This window comes from Ctenopharyngodon idella, chromosome 8 (assembly GCF_019924925.1).
Source record: "Ctenopharyngodon idella isolate HZGC_01 chromosome 8, HZGC01, whole genome shotgun sequence".
NCBI lineage: Eukaryota > Metazoa > Chordata > Actinopteri > Cypriniformes > Xenocyprididae > Ctenopharyngodon > Ctenopharyngodon idella.
Genome location: NC_067227.1, coordinates 3,911,439 through 3,932,075, shown reverse-complemented (window position 1 = coordinate 3,932,075; position 20,637 = coordinate 3,911,439). Strand labels below are relative to the sequence as shown.

The 20,637-nt window shown below is 35.3% G+C and overlaps 2 protein-coding genes across 2 annotated transcripts in view; one reads left to right on the top strand and one right to left on the bottom strand.

Moving 5' to 3' along the window:
* The window catches only part of rasef (RAS and EF-hand domain containing), a 26,329-nt gene extending 9,257 nt beyond the window's left edge, over positions 1 to 17,072 (top strand). The window contains exons 4-17 of the mRNA XM_051903979.1: positions 2,360 to 2,455; positions 2,582 to 2,659; positions 2,745 to 2,860; positions 3,769 to 3,837; positions 4,537 to 4,618; positions 4,846 to 4,916; positions 6,095 to 6,368; positions 7,814 to 7,936; positions 8,062 to 8,209; positions 8,294 to 8,375; positions 8,922 to 9,036; positions 12,891 to 13,010; positions 14,451 to 14,527; positions 15,538 to 17,072. Coding sequence (XP_051759939.1) covers positions 2,360 to 2,455; positions 2,582 to 2,659; positions 2,745 to 2,860; positions 3,769 to 3,837; positions 4,537 to 4,618; positions 4,846 to 4,916; positions 6,095 to 6,368; positions 7,814 to 7,936; positions 8,062 to 8,209; positions 8,294 to 8,375; positions 8,922 to 9,036; positions 12,891 to 13,010; positions 14,451 to 14,527; positions 15,538 to 15,643 — 1,557 coding nt within the window. The 3' untranslated portion in view covers positions 15,644 to 17,072. The remainder of the gene's footprint in view (positions 1 to 2,359; positions 2,456 to 2,581; positions 2,660 to 2,744; positions 2,861 to 3,768; positions 3,838 to 4,536; positions 4,619 to 4,845; positions 4,917 to 6,094; positions 6,369 to 7,813; positions 7,937 to 8,061; positions 8,210 to 8,293; positions 8,376 to 8,921; positions 9,037 to 12,890; positions 13,011 to 14,450; positions 14,528 to 15,537) is intronic.
* frmd3 (FERM domain containing 3) overlaps positions 16,627 to 20,637 on the bottom strand; it is a 74,357-nt gene continuing 70,346 nt past the window's right edge. Inside the window, exon 15 of the mRNA XM_051903980.1 lies at positions 16,627 to 20,637. The gene's annotated coding sequence lies outside the window, so the exon portion shown is untranslated.

The window sequence follows — 20,637 nt, the reverse complement described above, 5'->3', positions numbered from 1 at the left end:
TTCACCTATGGCTGTCCGGGCCCACTCCACTAGGAGTATGGCCGCTTCAAAAGCTTTACTGTCAGGAGTTTCCCTCCAGGATGTCTGTGATGCAGCAGGCTGGTCCTCACCGCACACTTTTGTTAGGTTTTATGACCTTGATTTGGGCTCCACTCCGGGGTCGCAGGTGCTCTCGTCTTAGTGTGCACATTCAATTTCACACGGACAGGCACTTGCTTTTTTTTACGGCAGCGTGGGTATAGCGTTCCCACAGTGTTTCGACTAAGTTCCCTTAAAGGTAATGTCTTGCTTACTTGTGTAACCATGGTTCCTGAAAAGGGAACAAGACGCTGCATCGCCCTGCCATACTCCCTGCATGCCTGTAATCGTCTTGCTGCAGTCTATCAAAAGCAGATACACTGTTTGGTTTGGATATGCTTTATAGTTTCCTGGTCGACGACGTCACCCGCCTATGACGTTCCGTCATGCCATTGGACTGATTTCATACGTGCTTCACGATGCAATCACACAGAGGCGTTCCCACAGCGTTTCGACGCAGCATCTCGTTCCCTTTTCAGGAATTCATGGTTACATACGTAACCGAGACGTTTTAAAGATGTTTCGAATTTTATGTATTTATTTATTTATTTTTACTTGAGAACAAGACCATTTATATGTCACAGTATCCCCACCCACGATGAAATCTCATTTCACTTTCAGTTAGGGCAGAAAAGCACCTAAATTACCCACCCATGACCCATCATTAAGGTCAGCAATTTGTAAACACTTTCCCTTATAAAATTCTGTAACAGCACTTGATGACTTGATGTTTAACATTATTGATTAATTATATTATGTGTAACATCATTGATTATTGGTAACTTAATATTATTATTTTTTTGTGATCCAACACACAACACTTTAAATTAACCATGTTAACTTTCACCCCCCTTTTTAAACATAGATCTGAACTTAAATGTTTGTATTTATGAAGGCTTTGAAATACAGACCTACGTTTTAAAAGACACTTGAAAGTGAAATTAAAGTGTAAAAAAATTTATAGAAGTTTAAGTTTACTGTAAAGCTGATGTACTGAACTAAACATTTTTTATTTCATACAAAATATATATTTTACAAAATAATTTGGACTCTAAAATTCGAACCATATGTCTAACCAAGTTTTGTTCTGAATGTGAAGTTGATATCACAAATATTGAGCCCCTTAAAATGTTTTAAAGTACCATTTTCATGGCTATGCAATGTTCAATTCCAAAACAGTTTTCACAGGATGAATTTTAAAAGTGTTTAAGCTTTCCGATGATACTTTTCAAATTATAATTTATTTTGATTACTAAAATATGTAATAAAGGCAATAAAAAAGTGTGACAAGTGTCCTGCTACTGGAACACTGACAGTTAAGAGGCTATAAACTGACATTTACATAAAAATTACTTAATATTATTCTAACAATTAATTGAGTAATCCAGTTAGATTCAATATGCTGAACCTTATAATGAATAATATAACATAACATAACATAACATAACATAATATAATATATAACTTCTTAAAATGATCAAAATAATGGTTCCTTTTCATTTTTAAATGTGCACATTTGTATGATGAAATATGATTTGCAAAGATCGCTTATCTCAAAGGAACTGATTGTGCTGATATGTTACCAAACATTTTAATGTTTTTTTGCAGGCAACCCTTATCTTTAGTCCAGAAATATTCTGCGTTTTCTTTTTCATCGTCACTGTAATCAAGCATGAAAATTGTAATTGATTATATATTACTTCAGTGTTTGTATTTGTATTGTTTCTATGGATACAGTGCTGTTTATTGTGAGTTAGGAGTTGACATACACAACCCTAAATGAATTGGCACAGGTGTTTGCTGTGATCTGGGATCCAGCCAAATCATGTGAGTGTTTTGGATCACATTCAAGGCTTAATTTATCCATGACATCCCATTTTAGTGCAGACAATTTTCGATAGTCCTGTGTTTGTTCTTGTTCCTTACCCTGTTCCTTATCTTAGACCCGTGTTCCACGACTTCTCACGTTATGTAATGTAAAATGTTTGTTCAACTGCACCTGTTCAAGTTACTGTAAAAAGAGACACGCATTTGTACCTATTAATGCATTCTGAAGCCTTTTGTTCCCTTAATTGTCTTTATCTAATGTTTTATTTTATGGAGCTTTTTATGTGTCTTTAGGGGTTTTTTTTATATGTCTTTTAGGTAAATTTTTTTTTATAATTTACTGTTTTTTTTTTATCAATTTTTGCTCTGTGTATATATGTATTTTGTTTTATAAATGTTATAAAATTTTATTATTTTTAACCCCAGCATATGGATTCTGTTAATCTTTACCCAGGAGTCTAAAAAAGCAGAGGCGACTCTGAGCAGCATGAAACACCAGTACGAGTCTCAGATATGTGAACTTCAGCAGAAGATACAGACTCTGCAGATGGTGACTGACTTATGCTAACAACTGGCTTATATAGTTTTGCAACATTAACACTGTTTTTTTCATATTAATTACTGTGGAGCTGCTTTGAAACAATCTGTAGACACATTTTTTTGCTGGTTTGTTTAGATGGAAAACCAGAACAGGAGTACCAGCCTCAAAGAAGAAACCTCAGCACTGAAACGACAGAACAATGAACTAACGCTGGTATGGCTCCTATTTGAATAATAAGACCAACAAATATTATGTATAATATTATATAATGTGTTTTTGTCTTGTTTCCCTTTTTCAGCAAAACCAGAAGTTGAAACAGGAGATTTTGGAGTCTCACACGAATGTTGCATTCTTGCAGAGTGAGCTGGACTCTCTGAAGAGTGATCTAACAGACCAAAGCATCAACTTTGAACGGTACTGAGCGTCTGTATATGTGTGTATGTGGTGGCATCTCAGCATTCACAGTTGACTTAGTTATTGATGAATATGTAATAAATGCTTTGGATTTGGATCTTCAGACCAGGAATTTTTGAGAACCCTATCAAATATGTATTCTGAAGTAACCCAGACTATCTCTTCTGATTCTGACACTCCCTTTCGGATACGTCATTGTCAATAATGAAAGAACATATCCGTTCCCCCGCACAAGCAGCTGTGAACAGGTTTTGTGACTGTTTGCAGTGCTGAAATCGTCAGAGCAGGATATCCTGGTGTCATTACACTGCACAGGAATGTCAGAACCTTGTCACCTAGTAACGACAAAACAGAGCACAGTTTTGTGTGTGAGTGTCCCAGCATTAGTATAATAAGTATTACAGTGTAAAAAACGTTGTCAGGTAACCCAAATATTTAATGACTAAATCAACCTGACTACATTAGGTTAAACCAACGAAAGTCATTTTTAACAGCCAGATCTGAATGAAAGACACTGTGGAAGCTTGTTTCCGCCACTGAATAAACAATAAAAAAGGTAATTGTGGCTTTTTATCTCACAGAGACTTATTTCTCACAATTGCGAGTTTATAGCTCGCAATTCTGACTTTATTACTCAAAATTGCGAGTTTATACCCCGCAATTCTGACTTTATTTCTCACAATTCTAAAAAAAAAAGTCTGAATTGTGAGATAAAAAGTCACAATTATCTTTTAAATTGTTTTATTCCATGGCAGAAACAAGCTTCCATAAGAAATAGCTCCTTAAAAATTACATAGTGGTGTTTGCTAAGGCAGCCATTACCATTTCTTTGCTTGTGCTTACTGTGTATATATGAATTTGAACAAACCTCAAACAATAAATATTAAACTTTGTTGATTTGTGTTCAGAGATGAGGCTCTTATGAAGTGCTTTTCTGAGGAGAGAGATAACCTGGAGAGACAGATCGAGGTGCTTCAGTGAGTTGAACACACACAGCACTACATGAAACTGCTATAAATGACGCTCCAGTGCAGCTAGAAACTTGTCACGTCAAAAAGTTTTGGTAACACTTTATTTTAGGGTCTTTTAACTAGTTGCTTATTAGCATACATATTACTAGAATATTGCCTATTTATTAGTACTTATTAAGCACATATTAATACCTTATTCTACGTTCTTAATCCTACCCAATACCTGAACTTAATAACTACCTTACTAACTATTAATAAGCAGTAAATTAGGAGTTTATTGAGGGAAAAGTTGTAGTTAATAGTTTATATGTGTTCCCTATACTAAAGTGTTACCAAAGTTTTTCTTTTTTAAAGCCGTTTCTAAGCCAGTTTTGGGATTCACTTGCATGTTCTTTGTGAATATAGAAAACAAGCCAAAACACTGTAAATTCAAAGTGGAGATGTCCAGCTAGTAAAGTTTTTTTATTGCTCTTTTTTGTAATCCCAAACATCTTTAAAGTCAACATGAAACGTAGGTTGCGATAGTCTTTTCTTCCCTATTGTGATGTATATTTGAGTGAAATGGCTTCTCGAACAAGAAGAAATGTAGGGCGGGATGTGATTTTAGTAAAGTTGTGAAACTGGTTCTTGGTAGAAGTCTAGAATATTTTGTTTACTTTTGGTTTGTTGCTTTATTGTTTTATTGTTATTGTTTTCTATGTCCAGGGCAGCCAACAGAAAGCTCCATGACAGTAATGACAGTCTGCGTGCAGCCTTGGAGAACAGTCAGAGCAAGAGTAAGACTCAGGTAAACCCCTTGTGTCCAGAGCCTTTCTTTAATGTAGATGTTGTTGTAAAATGGATTAAGCTATTTGAGAGCAATGCTTGCTGATCAGGGTAATCCTTTGATGGCTGTGTGTGTTTTTTTAAGAGGCATGGATTAGTGTTCAAGTTTTTACATAGTGTATTTACATTTCTGCTTACCTACTAGGACAGGATTTTTTTTTTCTAGACAGATTTTTTTTTCTCTTACAGCGTATTAGTGGACTCTCACCTGGAGTTTACGTGACCACAAGAAAGAATATCTGTTCCTCTCATTTTGATCGGTAAGACATTTGCATAGGTATTTGGATCATTAATGAATAAGGTTTTTAAAAGTGTAAAAAACATAATGGAGATATAATAAATTTTGAAGTTTATTAAGTGTTAACAATGAGATTATGTGTTTTTTTTTTATAATTAATTAACACTACTTTTGTCATTTTTTACAAGATGGACAAAATTTAATTCATTAATAAAAAGTTAGTCGGTTTAACCACAATTTCAGTTTTTTCGAATGACACTTTTGGTTATACCAAATGATGATATTTTCAAAAAATGCTAACAAGCTGATATCTAGCTAGCTAGCTAGTTAGCTTGCTAGCTATCTAGCAAAAAGACAATCAAACATTTTATATTTAGTACAAGTTTTTAAAATATTACAACATTTTCCATGTTTTATAACGGTTGTACCGAATGACCTGATGTTTTAGGACATGCGAATGAGCAAGTGAAAACATAAATTTTTCATATAGTTAAGAGAGAGTTAGTTACTTTGCTTCACAGCCATGTGGTCCTTTGCAGGTGTCTGAATAATGTCACATCCTGTCACATGATATTGACCACATGACTTGATCCAAAATGGTCCCTTTATATTGGTTACTCCAAATGACATCAATGAAATTCATTTTTCCGGACATTCTTTCTCATAACAAAGCAACGACTTCTACACATAATTTTAATACCATTTTGCGCTGTTTATATATGATGTTATAAAATCATGCCAGAATAAAAAATACATATACTTATTAGATTTTAAAATCTTTTAATCACAAATGAAATGGCTGTATTGGCTTTTGGACGGTTAAACCGAATGACCTTTTGACACTTATATGTAGCAAAATATAATTAAAATCTTTTGGATTCAATAAAAGAGAACTAGTTGTATTACCTTACATACTTTGTATGTCATATCTTTGTTTTTTATTATTATTAAGGCCTTTGGACAAAAAAATGACCTCTCATGTCATTGACCCATTTGCAGTTAACTCTAGAGTTGAGGTCTTTGCTACATGATATTGATCACACATTATAAACTCTAAAACTTTGTATTAAACCACTGCATTAATTCAGCACAAACATACAGACTACATCCAAAATTTATTTTGCTATCTGCTTTTTCCTTCGAGAAATGCAAATATAGTTTCTAGTAACTGTGTTGTTGTCACAATGAATACTTCCTTAGGTGCTGTAACACATGTGCGGACGAGGACTATGATCATTTTCGGCTGATGGAGGGTCGCAGTCCGAGCTGTGATTCTCTGGCCCTGGCCCTGTGCGACCCCATGCGCAGACGCAGCTGTGAGGAAGACAGCCTCCCCGACAGCTGTGTGGACAGCGGCATGTCTACCCTGCGCTCAAATAACGGCTACGATTATGAGCATGAGAGACCTTCCTTCCTAAACTTCCAAGCAGAGGACAACACCACCACTGTATCTGGAGACACATCAGATACAGAGGTACAGTATGATGTCAGTAAATGTGCCCAGTATGCTATCAGACCAACCAAACACTCCAGATGATGTCACTTTTCTTCAGTAATGTTCTCTATTTAATTTAGAATATTGTACACCGTTGTGAAAAAGAAGTACACTGTGGTACACACTACTATTAAATTCAGGTGTCAATTCACCTTTTAGTGATGCAGGTAGTGACAACCACATTTACAAAAATTCTATGCTGTGTGTATAGAACCAAACTGAACAACTAGTAATTAATGACATAGTTTAAAGGGTTAGTTCACCCAAAAATTAAAATTCTATCATTAATTACTCACCCTCATGTTGTTCCTCACACGTAAGATCTTCGTTCATCTTCAGAACACAAATTAAGATATTTTTGATGAAATCTAATGGCTCAGTGAGGCCTGCATTGACAGCAAGTTAATTAACACTTTCAGATGACCAGAAAGCTTCTAAAGACATATTTAAAACAGTTCACGTGACTACAGTGGTTCAACCTTAACGTTATGAAGCGACGAGAATACTTTTTGTGCAGCAAAAAACAAAACAAAATGACTTTTCAACAATATCTAGTGATGGGCGATTTCAAAACACTGCTTCATGAGCCATCGGATTTTATTAAAAATATCTTAATTTGTGTTACGAAGATGAACAAAGGCCTTACGGGTGTGGAACGACACGAGGGTGAGTAATTAATGACAGAAATTTCATTTCAACTCTTTAACGTTGAGTATGCTGAACCAAAACAATTTAACGCTCTGGTCCTCTTCGTTTAGGGTTCACACGTGGCTCCTTTGCGATAAAAAAAAATGACCAAAGCCTTGAAATGTAACTTTTTTGTTTTTCAGGAAAACCAATGTAATATATTTTCGTTCAATAATATTTTTTGATTATTATTTAAAATTTTGAGGCTATTTTGTGATACTATGCAGTATTTATACAATTTTTATTAGCTATTTTTGCCTATTGAAAATAATACAAAATTTTTTCTAATATATTTTTTTAATTATTTTTCAATTAAAGCAGTATTCCATGTTAAAATAGAGACAAGGCATTTTTAATCCAATTTTTTTGAAGGTAGATTAGTGCCATCTGGTGGGGGTAAAAAAAAGAAAAACTTATGTAATGTCATGGTGTAACCACTAGATTCCTATATAGTTCTATATAAAGTGGTTTATAAATTCTGTAATGATTTTTAGACAAATACTTACTTTTATTAAGTTGTGAATTTCGATTTATACTTAGACATTCTCAAAGACTACTTTTTGTCAAGGTTTAGATTTTTTTTTTTTTTTTTTTTTTGAAATGTTGATTTGAAGTGTAAGTTTTATATAATGAATAATTTAAAGACATCTTCCTGTGTGTTCTTAACTTGCTGTCTTTTCATGATCAGTCAGACTGGCTCAGAGTCCTGTTTTAAAGTAAGCTGTGTACGCTCACAGGTTTTGGAAGTGCATGAAGGGTCGGACAGTGAATCCGTTCTGAGTTGGACTCTGTCAAAGCCTGCTCAGAAAGACGACGTTAATGCTTCAGGGAAGAAATGCCTCTCTGCCATCTTCAATGAGGTACCGGATTCACCTGCCAGAAGTATCATAAAGACTTGACCCACAGCATTCTAAATCCTGAACTCAAACAAATCACAGTACTGAAACTCAAAGTGTAAAGCCCAAATGTGTGTGTATCTGTGCAGAGAGAGCAGGATGAGTTGGCAGTGACTCAGCCTCCATCTGAGAAGGCTTACAGGATTGTGCTGGCAGGAGACGCCGCTGTGGGAAAGTCTAGTTTCCTCCTTCGCCTCTGTAAGAACGAGTTCAAAGGCAACACTAGTGCCACACTGGGTAAGACTTGCTAACACTTATCCACACTTGAATTTAATCTTTAACTGTCACAAATATTGTGAAATGGTGATCTGTTTCCTGCAGGGGTTGATTTCCAGATGAAAACTTTGGTTGTGGATGGTGTTCCAACAGTGCTGCAGTTATGGGACACAGCTGGACAGGAAAGGTAAGATCCCAGTGCCCAGATTTGAGTTGAAACCCACAACCAAAACATATCTATACTCCATGGTATAAACTCTAATGTCAGTGATACACCAAACCAACATCATAGAACTAGCGGCAATGAAAGTTGTCATTTTGCAGCAGGCCAAAAAGTTACGCTTGAACACACTACAAAGACAACAGCCAGCAGTCAACTAGCACACACATTCTTCACCTCTGTGAGAGGAAATACAGTAACTGTCTACACCAGAATGTGGCAGCTGGTCTATATTCGTGATTCAAAATGGGAAACCAAAACAAGGACTGCAGATATACAAACCACTTGCAAACACAGGCGGTTGACATGAGTACTAGAAAGTTTCCTTGTCCAATATCTGGGCTTTTTCTCTCCAGACCTTATACACAATTGCTCATCAATGTGGGCATCTGACTGTTGATGTTGCAGTCTTAAGTAGTTTTTTGTTTTTTTTTGTTTTGTCTCTTCTGTTTCTTTTTCAACTGTGAAACAATGGTTCAGAGAAGGTTGATTACTTTGGTGTCCCTTTTACAGGTTTCGGAGCATTGCCAAATCTTACTTCAGGAGAGCCGATGGGGTCCTTCTACTATATGACGTCACTTGTGAGAAGAGCTTTCTGAATGTGCGCGAATGGGTCGACATCATTGAGGTATTTCCTCAGCGCAGTCTCGTTTAACATATTTGCTACTACAGTTATTGTAAACTTATAATGTTAGTTAAGGTTTTTTAATTTAGTTGAGTTGACCTTTTTCCAAACTCTCTAGGAATTAAATGCGCTGTGCATACCTGCTACTGTAACCTTAAAGGGATAGTTCACCCAAAAATGAAAATTACCCAATGATTTACTCACCCACAAGCCATCCTAGGTGTATATGACATTCTTCTTTCAGACGAATACAATCAGAGTTATATTAAATAATGTCCAGGCTAATCCATGCTTTATAATGGGAGTGGATGGTGGCCCAAATTCTAAAGAGAGAAAAAATGCACCCATCCATTATAAAAGAAGTCCACACGGCTCCGGGGGGTTAATAAAGGCCTTCTAAAGCGAAGCGATGCGTTTGTGTAAGAAAAATATCCATATTTAAAACTCTATAAAGTGTAATCTCTAGCTTCCACTAACTGTCATACGCACGTTCACAGAGAGAGTGGCGTCCCAGCTTATGACATAGGACGCAGGCGCAGTGTGAGCCCTGGTGACGAACACAGAAGCGCAGAGAAGAGAGCAAAACAAAACACCGGTCACAAATTAAAAGTACAAAACTAGGATTTGTAAAGAAAAAGTTTGATAGGATGGACAGAGGATTTCGATATAAGCCAAGAGGAAACTGAGTTTTTTGCCCAGCCATGTTTGTTTGAACTGGAGTATACTGACCAGGAACTCAGGAGATGGAGGAGGCTGCAGCAGCAGCGGCATAAACTACAGAATTGAGTAGACCGCGAGCTCACGACCCCTTATTTACACTGCACGTGTCTGCGGCGTCCGTCAAAAATAGACTTGCCCGTGGCACGGCGAGCCGCTTCTGAAAGGTGCCGCGGTGCGGCTGGTGTAAACACAAGCACTAGAGTGGCCGCAGATCAGCTCCGGTATGTGTGTCGCAGCTGTGGAGTAAGTATTTTTTTTGTGTGTGTGTAATTATTATGTTGTTATAGGCGTCGGCTAGCTGTATTCACTCTATGCATTTGTTTTACAGTCAGCTCAGATTGGTGGCATACCGAGTTGTGCTAGTTTAAAATGTTAAATTGCATGTAGAGATGAAATAATAATAATAAAAAATAATAATTAAAAAAAAAAAACTTTACAACAGTTACATGAGCGATTCCTTAAAGACTTCATATAGCAATCATATTACAGTATTTGTTGAATTTATACCTCATTTGGCTGAAACAACGGTGCATGCATAGGCACAGCTGACGATTTCAGAAGTTGTCTTGTACTTCCACTCTTCTCTGCCTTGTGATCTTCGGACCTGAAATGTTCACTGCACAGCACGCGTTGATAATTTTTCCACGGGTGTATTTACATCCCAGCAAATAGCGAGCAGCCATAGCTTTAATCGCTGTAGATCCTTTACAGGGAATTTGTGAAATGTTAATGGTGCGTCTCTCTTTGATGTCAGTGCATGTAACCTCAAGACTTTAGCTTTGTTGAAGCAACCCGGATATTCACAAGAAATCAGCATTTTAACACTAATAAAATGTAGAGTATAGCTCAAACAATACGCTTTTCCACATGGATTTCCTTTGCTGTACACAACTTGGTTCTCGCGAGACTAGCATATTCTCACCAGGGCTCACACTGCGCCTGCGTCCTACGTCATAAGCTGGGACACCACTCTCTCGTGAACTCGCGTACAACAGTTAGCGGAAGCTAGAGATTACACTTTATAAAGTTTTAAATATAGATATTTTTCTTACACAAACGCATCGCTTCGCTTCAGAAGGCCTTTATTAACCCCCCGGAGCCGTGTGGACTTCTTTTATAATGGATGGGTGCATTTTTTCTGTCTTTAGAAATTGGGCCACCATCCACTCCCATTATAAAGCATGGATTAGCCTGGACATTATTTAATATAACTCCGATTATATTCGTCTGAAAGAAGAATGTCATATACACCTAGGATGGCTTGAGGGTGAGTAAATCATGGGGTAATTTTCATTTTTGGGTGAACTATCCCTTAAGCAGTGTTGTCCAAACTCAGTCCTGGAGGGCCGCTGTCCTGCAGAGTTTAGCTCCAACCAGCTCCAAAACACCTGCCTGAAAGTTTCTATATGCCTAGTTATATCTTGATTAGCTGGTTCAGGTGTTTAAGTGGGGTTGGAGCTAAACTCTGCAGGACAGCGGCCCTCCAGGAACGAGTTTGTAAACCCCTGCCTTAAAGGGTTAATTCACCCAACAATTAAAATTCTCATCATTTACTCACCCTCATGCCATTCCAAACCCATAAAACTTTTATATGATGAACAGATTTAATTTAGGCTTTTATTCACATATAAACTAGTGCTGTCAATTGATTAAAAAAATTAACTCGATTAATCACTTTTTTTTTCTGTGATTAATCGTGATTAATTGCAATTAAAATCACTTACGTTTTTATACGTTTTTAATATATTTTATAATGTAATAATTTCACAGTTAATCTTCAAATTAAAACAACATAAAAAAACAACATGAAGACAGTATATTTTAAATACTTGTTTAATGGCATCTTTTTATGAATGAAGGCCAGTATCACTGATACTAATAGCGTGCAGCTACTGATGTCTCGATGAAATTTATTTTTTCCCCCAATTTTAAACATGAATTATACCCATTCAACATTACAGTTTAATTGAAAGCTATATCATTGTTTACATTTATTAGGCTTCTTTTAATTTAAGTGAACTTAGAATAATCCTAACATAAACCCATAATAAATGTCATATTTACCTGTGCCTTTCCTACCTGTCTAACAGAAAACACAGAAATTGAATAAAGTTATCAAACTGTCTGCACTGCATAATTTATAGCCTAAATTAAATATAGATAATCATTATTAAAGCTACAAAAGTTCTTTAGTCAACAGCAGTGATTAATTTTCTCTGTTACCTTTTGTTCTTTCATTATCTTCAATGAGAGACAGCATTAGTGGTTGCTGTCACTTTAAGAGCTGCCGCTGCTTTACATGACGCGGATCTCACGCGTCCCACTTTCTCACAGCTCTTTACTTTCGTTTAAAGACTTTATTTAACTCATTCAAGGCTGCTCTTATGAGGATACTCAACAAAGCGGATATTTTTTTTGTTCAAGCGTGACAGAGAACTCGATTCTGGCGTGCTATCCATGCGCACGATGGCGCGCGTCTTTCTGTGCGTCGTGTGTGTGACAGGACATTCATATATTGTAATGCTAGTTAAAGGATGACAGAAAAAACGGATGCTGCGTTAATTGCGTTAATATTTTAAATGCGTTAAACTGGAAAAAAAATTAATCGCATGCGTTAATGCAACAAATATTTTTCGGATTTTCGAGACTATTTTAAGTCGTAAAGTGAGCATATTAAAATGTAGCACATGCATTCATGATAATAAGCGGGGCAGCTGTTCTCGGAGCCCTCCCTAGCTCTACATCGCCCCACAAATTTCCAATGTAAATATGTGGTGAAAAATGGAACTGCAGCACGCTCTCATAAAGAGCCATTGGGGCAGATTTCTGGCTGCCCCGCTTATTTTCACATTAGCTAAACACACCTTACGTAAACCTCGCCACAGACCAAGACAATATCAGTTCGCTTCAGATGTGTCTGCATCAGGTCAGTAACTAGTTGGCATGTCTGTTCTTCCTATGTGGAGTAGTGTATCAAATTAATGAGAGTATAAACCCTTTAATTTAAACATGCTCATGTGAATAGCTTTTATATACAGTAGTTCTTTTGTGTTTGTTTTATGTTTGTTCTGAGAATAGACATGACTTTTTTTCCTCACTGGAATTCCTACATAACTTGCAATATTCTAATTCTGCAGGATGTGTCCCAGGATGACATTCCCATTATGCTTGTGGGAAACAAGACAGACCTGAGGAATGAAGCTCTTCGGGATGGAGTCACCTGTATTCCAACTAGCTATGGAGAGAAACTAGCCATGGTTCGTGCCCGGCCATTATTCACTGTGATTCACCGTTGCTTTCTGTTTTTTACAGGGAGTGTTGACCCAGAATTATCATCATTTACTCACCCTCATACAAACCGTTTGACTTTGATTCATCCCTGAAGCACAAAAGGAGAAAAACACACTGCTGGCTGCTCTTTTGCATGCAGTTTAACATGAATGGAGACTGAAACTTTCAACCTTTAAAACGGACACAATACACCATAAAAGCACCATAACAATAGTCTATCATAGGCAATGAACTATCATAGGCATAACTTTTTAAACTTAAAAGGATAGTTCACCCTAAAATAAAAATATAAGTCATAATTTACTCACCCTGGTGTTGTTCTAATGCCGTATGCCCTTCTTTCTTTTATGGACCACAAAAGGAGTATTTTTAAAAAAAAAACGGTCAGACTCGTGCTCATCCGTATAATGGCAATGAATAGTAACCAGCATCGAAAAGTTTATTCTAAGTGTTCTGGGGGTATACGATAGAGTTTGGTAAAAAACAAACTGAAATTTAATGTATTATTTAATGAAAGTCCTGACCTTGGCCATTGGTCTTCTGTGCACGGCTGAGTGTTCGTGAGACTCTATTAGCGCCGCAGTTCACTCCGACTCAACCAGAGAAACACACAGGTTGTGAGAAATCAAGATTAATAAAAACGCGACATGAAATACAATCCATGTACCTTCTTCTCTGAGGTGAAATATATCTGCTGTGTTCATCGTAACAAGAAGTTATTGCGCTCACATCTGTCAACTGTCATTCTCACTGTCATCAGACAGAGTTCCAGTCTGGTGATATTTAACTCAGTGAAAAAATACACAGGATTTTTGGATTTCTAGGCGTTGTATTTCATGTTGCATATTTATTAATCTTGATTTCTCACAACTTGTGAACTGTGGCGCTAATAGAGTCTCATGAATGCGCAGCCGTGCACAGAAGACCAATGGCCAAGGGCAGGATTTTTGTCAAATAATGCATTTTGTTTTGTTTTTCACCAAACATATACCTCTTCACTGCCATTATACAGACGAGCGTGAGCAGGACATTTTTTAAAAATTCTCCTTTTGTGGTCCAAAAAAGAAAGGAAGGGCATTCGGCATTAACAACAACACCAGGGTGAGTAAATGATGACTAAATTTTCATTTTAAGGTGAGCTGTCTCTTTAAGTCAAAGATATTTCTCAAATAGTGGCCTGGACTTTATTCAAAATTTGTATTTGCGTGTGTGAGTAAATGATTACACTTTTTTTTTTTTTTTAAGTGAACTGTTCTTTGTAAACTTTTCTGAACTTTCATTTTGCACTAAACCTTTTCATTTTAGTTATCCAGAACTTTGCCCCTGCACATGAAAACACATCACCTAAAACAAACACAGTGTTGGTTAGTGAGATTTTTATTACTGTGTCTGCTCTCTATGTTCAGACATACAGTGCCTTATTCTGCGAGACGAGTGCAAAAGATGGATCCAACATCATTGAGGCTGTTCTTCATTTAGCCCGGTAAGCCCTGTTCCTGATTCAAAATGAAATCACATTCTATAAATACAATACTTCTGTCTGGAATACATTTTAAAGTCAACATCTGACTGTGTTAAATTATACCAAAATGGATCAATTAGACTGAAGGGTGCATTTTACAAAAACCTGTCCAAATCACTTTTCTCCCTGAATTCAAAAGACCAATAAAAAAGGAAATACAATTTTTTTTTTTTTTTTCCCCAAATAATCTTTTTTATTTATTTATTTTTTTAAACTATGATTATTTGTTTTTGTATTTTCATGACAGGTATTGCATTTTATTCAGTTGAAAAAATAAAATTGTTAAGCAGTGATACAATTCATATAATACAGTACAAGCAAAATATCAAAATAATAATTTAGAGACATATTCTTGATAGGTTTTGTGAGACTCGCCCATAAAGTGCTTTCAGAGGAACTGACTGCAGTGCATACAGTATCATTTGTAATATTAACACAAAACACAAGATGGCAGCAGATTGAGCTTTATTGAGTAATAATCTGAGCATAATGCTTTGATGAAATAAAAACACATTCTTCTGACAGTCAAGCCTTATTGTGTAATATTTTGCAGCAAATTTCAGTATTCAGTTCACATCAGAAAATGGGTACATAGGGCTGCCTGACTATGGCAAAAATCACAAACATGATTATTTTTCCTCAGTATTGAGATCATGATTATTTAACACGAATCACGATTACTCATAGACTGTGCAAGCATCATTCATTTACTGAACAGTGGGTTTCCTGGAACTTTAAACATTTAACTAAAAATGTAAAATGTATGTTTAATATATATACTATTATTTTTTTTCATAATCATTGGAAGCCAAAATCATATTTGATTAATAGCTCAGCTCTACTGATTCCAAATTCACATCCCAGCATTATACTTACACACAGTATTAGCCTAATATTACATTTGATACTCAACATTTAGATTTGTGAATACAGGTGAAGGTGTCACATGTTTCCTCTTTCCTGAACTTTAGAGAGGTGACCAAGCATGCTGACGAGTACAAGGAGCCCGTATCAGTGGCCAAACTGTCTGGAAATCATAACAAAAAGATGCCTAACCCAAACTGCTGCATGGGCTGACGCGTGTGCACGTCACATGACCCGGTGACAGCCTGTGTGCAGGTACGACGCAAGGCTTCTGCACAGAGCTAATCAAATATTTAACCATTCAACTATTTATTCAAGTCACATTAGTTCGGAATTGCCGGTTTGCGATTGTCCACATTGTTTGACAACTTCACTGTGCCAAATGTGTTCAAGTATTGTCCTCAGGACTGTCTCATAACTGTGTGTCATGGGTTGCCTTTAACAGCCCTGAATTTCACAGCTTTTATATTAGCCGTTTATTAGTAGCTTATGGAGTGAACATACACTCAGGAGTTTAGTAAACTGCACCTTGTCTTTATTTATTTCATGAAAACTTCCCTAAGCTAAGAGAGAAGAAATATATATCATAATAGTTCTGTAATGTGTTACAGAGAATGTGTGTGTGTGTTAGCTGAAATAATGTATGTGAAAGTTGAAATAATGTGAAAAGTTCTGTTTGTCAAGTAGAATTAAGCTTTCTAAGAAGTGTAACTGAAAAGATAGAGCGAAACATCCTAAAAAATGACAGAATTTATTGAAAAAAAACAAAAACAAATTGGAAGTTGGTGTATGATCCAAAACATTCATTTTTGGCTTGTAGCTTTAAATGCTCAAATTCATTTAATTTTTTTTTTTAAACTATTTTAAAACAGATTGACAAGCTTTTGTGGATGCTTTATCTTTATACTATCATTGTTTTATGCATTTCTCAAGAGCACAGCTGGCTTTTAATGTTCACGAAATATATGTAACATTATATTCTGCAATAAACAGTGCACACTTTAATAAAATATATATATATATATATGCAGGAAAACATATGTTAAATCTATTCACAATTATATGAATGACAATGTGCTAATGTCTTATCTGTAATTCTTACTTCATGCTTATTTCACTGTATTTAACTTGCATTTAAGATCCAGTGAATGTTGGTTTAATTTTGGAATATTAATAAGCAAAAATAAAGACTGCAATGTTTTCACTCCAGTTTTATTGTGGCAGTACTAACATATAAAACAATTCAATTTTTTGAACATATAAACAATCAAAAATCACTTTACAAATTTAATAAGGCGATTCCCAGTGAATCTGGGATTTTTTGATACTCCCAGAGTTGTATTTTGAAATTAAATGACAGACTGTTTTAAACTGAAACATTTATAATGCTGCTAAGCATGCAAACAAAACACATTTCACGTATGAAATCACCAAACACTCGAAAAGATTTCAAACCCCTAAAGAAAAAAAAAAATGTACACACATTTTTCAGATGTTCAGTTACTTTGCATATTTTCTTGTTTCACTGTATAATTATCAGGGTTTTGTTTGTTTTTTTTTTTTAATAAAGGACAATGGGTTGTTTTTATGTTTAGCCATGTTATGTAAGAATCATCTGGGTTTTTTTTTTTTTTTTTTTTTTGCAACAAAGCGCTGATCAAGATCTAGATCTTGGACAAGAATTGGTGAATGTTTTCTTTTTTAATCAGTGTATAGAATTAACCAGGCCAGTCAACTCTATACTGTCATCCAAAGGGGTGAATTTCACTTTTCCAGGTCATGTTTCATCCTGAAAACATGAAAAGAAAAAAATACAATATATTTTACATAGTCTATTTATAGGACCATTAAGATTTTATGCATCGTGACATTATTCTAATGATAATTAAGGACATTTCCCTTCCAAATCCACATTACGGTAATGTATCCGGATGATTCAATTTGAGTTTGTTTATAATTCTCATTATTCTCAATGATTCTCATTACTGTAATGAGAGCAATGAAAGACAATATTTTTTGTTGTTTAATCCCAAACACTGCCATGATGAAATACTATACAATTTTATGTCTCTTTTCACAGTGTTAAATAAGTGTAATTTTCTTAATAATTAAAATTTTTTGATATCTTTTGATTTGAAATTATGTCCCTGATATGATGTTCTTGACAGCCTTTGTAAAAATTATCCGAAACATTGCATTTAACAAATGCAAATCTTCTGCAATTTACCAAAGATGATTAATTAATTAATAAATCTGAATATTTGAAAACATGGAAATTGTCTTGGGTCTGTCAACAAACGCTGGCATAAAAACCCTTTTGAATTTCCATTTCTATCAATGTTCGGTGTTGTGGACAGTATTGTAAGTAAAATCAAATAAAATCACTTCCATCAAACATATGAGAAAAAATAACGAAGGGTTCTGTTAAAGTCTTGGTGTCCCATCATGCAACAGAATAGCAAGGCTACAAAAACAATAAACAGCAAATTCCAGTGCATGACATTTCTGAATGCTGTATGAAATAGGTTTACCCTCTGGCCAATTAAAATGAGTTTGGACATCTATATCTTGCCACACTACAATATACGATAAGAGAAGTTCAGGATAACGGGCAAATTCAGTCAACCTGCTATCTCCTGCCGTAACACTAATGAAGATCACTAATGAAGTTGCTGATCACTGGCTTTATCTAGCAGTTTGACTGAACGTGGCCATTGGTTCTCTGGTTTCATTGGTCATGATAACACACATTAAAGCACAAAGCATGACTATCTATTATCTACAATTTTCACGTGATGTTTTTATTACAATGAGAACTACAACTTTCACAGCAGCATCAGAACAAAGCATTAATGTTGTATTTATATTATTGTCTATGAACCCATCAATAAATATGACTCAACCCTGAGCTGAAAGTCCAGAGAAACCTGAACACAAAAGAAAAAAAAAAGCCTTTATGTTCTTTTCATAGTCCTATGATCATATACAAATAAGACTTAGATGAGCTAGTTGAATACACAAGGTCAGACACTTGAAATGAGAATGACGGTTTCTTTTCACAGTATTTACAGACGTATACATGCAGAAGTGTGAAACTCAAGGACAACTAGTTTTTTAATGTACACATCTACTTACAGTGTATGTGGACGTACACACTACCGGTGAAAAGTTTGGACACACCTTTTCTTTACAATTATTCTAAAATGTGAATAATAATAATAATAACCATTACCACTATGAAATAACACAAATATAATTATGTACTGACCAAATAACATTGCAAATCAATTTTAAATTTAAGCTGCTTTGTCTAGATTCTGATTTTCCTTTACTGTTCGCTCCAACTCAATCTTACAAATATAAAATTAAAAAATGAATTAACACTTTAGAACATTAAGCCATTAGATAAAAAAAATGTAAATGTTTAAGAGGGCTATATTTAAATATTCTCATGTATTAATCGCTTTTTTATTGCCAATGTGTGAACAGCTTGCAACGAAATTTGAAAAACGAGACCTTCCCTGACTTCCTCGGTTGTCTATGAAAGCCTGTAGACTGATTTTTGTGTGAAGGACTCGGGACGTTTTTGCCGGGAAATTCAACAGGATGTGACGGTTAAACGTCCCTTTCGGCAGCGTGGACGACATTTGGGAAGTTTGTTAACAGGATCACTGAAAAGGTATTTCCAACTTTTTACTTCTAAGTGAAGAACGTAAAAGAACTTATTGCTCGAGCAGGAGCAATAAGCTGCTGGCTGCAGTTCACTTAACGGCCATCGGTGTCGCTAAAAACAAGGGTTTCTCAATTCTACATATAACCCCTTTAAAATAATACAATATTAGGTCCCACTTTATATTAGGTCTCTTTAACTACTGTGTACTTACGTAAAAATTAATTGTAATTATTTTGTTCATGTTGTTTTGCAAAAACCTTTACCTTATGCACCAGAGAAAGAAGCGCGCCGCCATCTTTATAATATTGTCTTTGAGCTTCCGGTTTTGCGGTAGCTCTATATGTTTCTATGGCATCACTGTCAAAGAATAATTAGCTGGTGAAGTTGGTTTACTTTTTTGTAGAAGTTATCATGAGCATTGTAATGTTTAAAGCAAATGTCTTAACAAATGTCAGTGGACCGGGAAGATTTTAAAACGAGCAGTTCATTCATAAATATGTAAGATCGCTGTGGAAATACAAACCGGAAGACAAAAGACAACGAACGCAGCGCTGAAAAGGGGCGGGGCTACGTAAGGTCTAATAGTGGTTTATTGTGTAAGGCAAGGGTCAACATTGTAATTATAGATGCAATTACAGAAATGAACATAAGTATTCATGTTTTAAATGTAAGTACAATGTAAAAATGTACATTGTATTAAATTATTAATTTAAATGTTAGTGCAGTCAAAGACACTTAATATAAAGTGGGTCCAAATATTAATATCTTTTGTTATTTCAATATTAATATGAATCAATATTAATTCATATTAATAAATTGTATGAATTCATATTAATGAAATATTCATACAAATGAATATTAATTAACTATGGACATTTATGATGAACAATTCTGTCAAGTGTGTGTCCAAATTGACTGGTAGTGTATACAGGGTCATTTAAAAAAAAAAAAAAAATTGAATGTATTAATAAGAAATATTAATTTACATGAATTAATACTGACTAAATCACAACCTTATGCAGTATGTAGGTAATGTGTTATTCTGATTTTGATTTGATGATGCATATAATGTAATGGTAATATAATGATTAAATATGAGCCTGTAGGAATATCAACCACACAATGAGCCACAAATAACATACAATAGCAATCAAATATTTTCTCTGCGATAACGTATCCATATAAATGCCTGTTTGCTAATATGCATATTTGTTTTGTTTAGTTTTCTTTTCTTTTTTATCAGAAAATAAACAGCTTTTTAAAGATCCTTCAGTATTTGACATACGTTCCTGAGAGAGCCACCTGCTGTTAGACAGTAAATATCAGTGATGAGGGGTTTTTATATAGAACTCAATATAGTTGAGCGTGATGCATTGACAGAAATGTGTCATTAGCCCTTTTGCTATCAGCTCAGCAACAGATGTGACATCACGTCAGATTTGCATCACAAGTAGCCATGTTAATTTGATTAGTTGATGTGGATGTGGTCAAAGCCCTGTGTCAGGAAGATCAACTTCAGTCTGATCCTGGACCG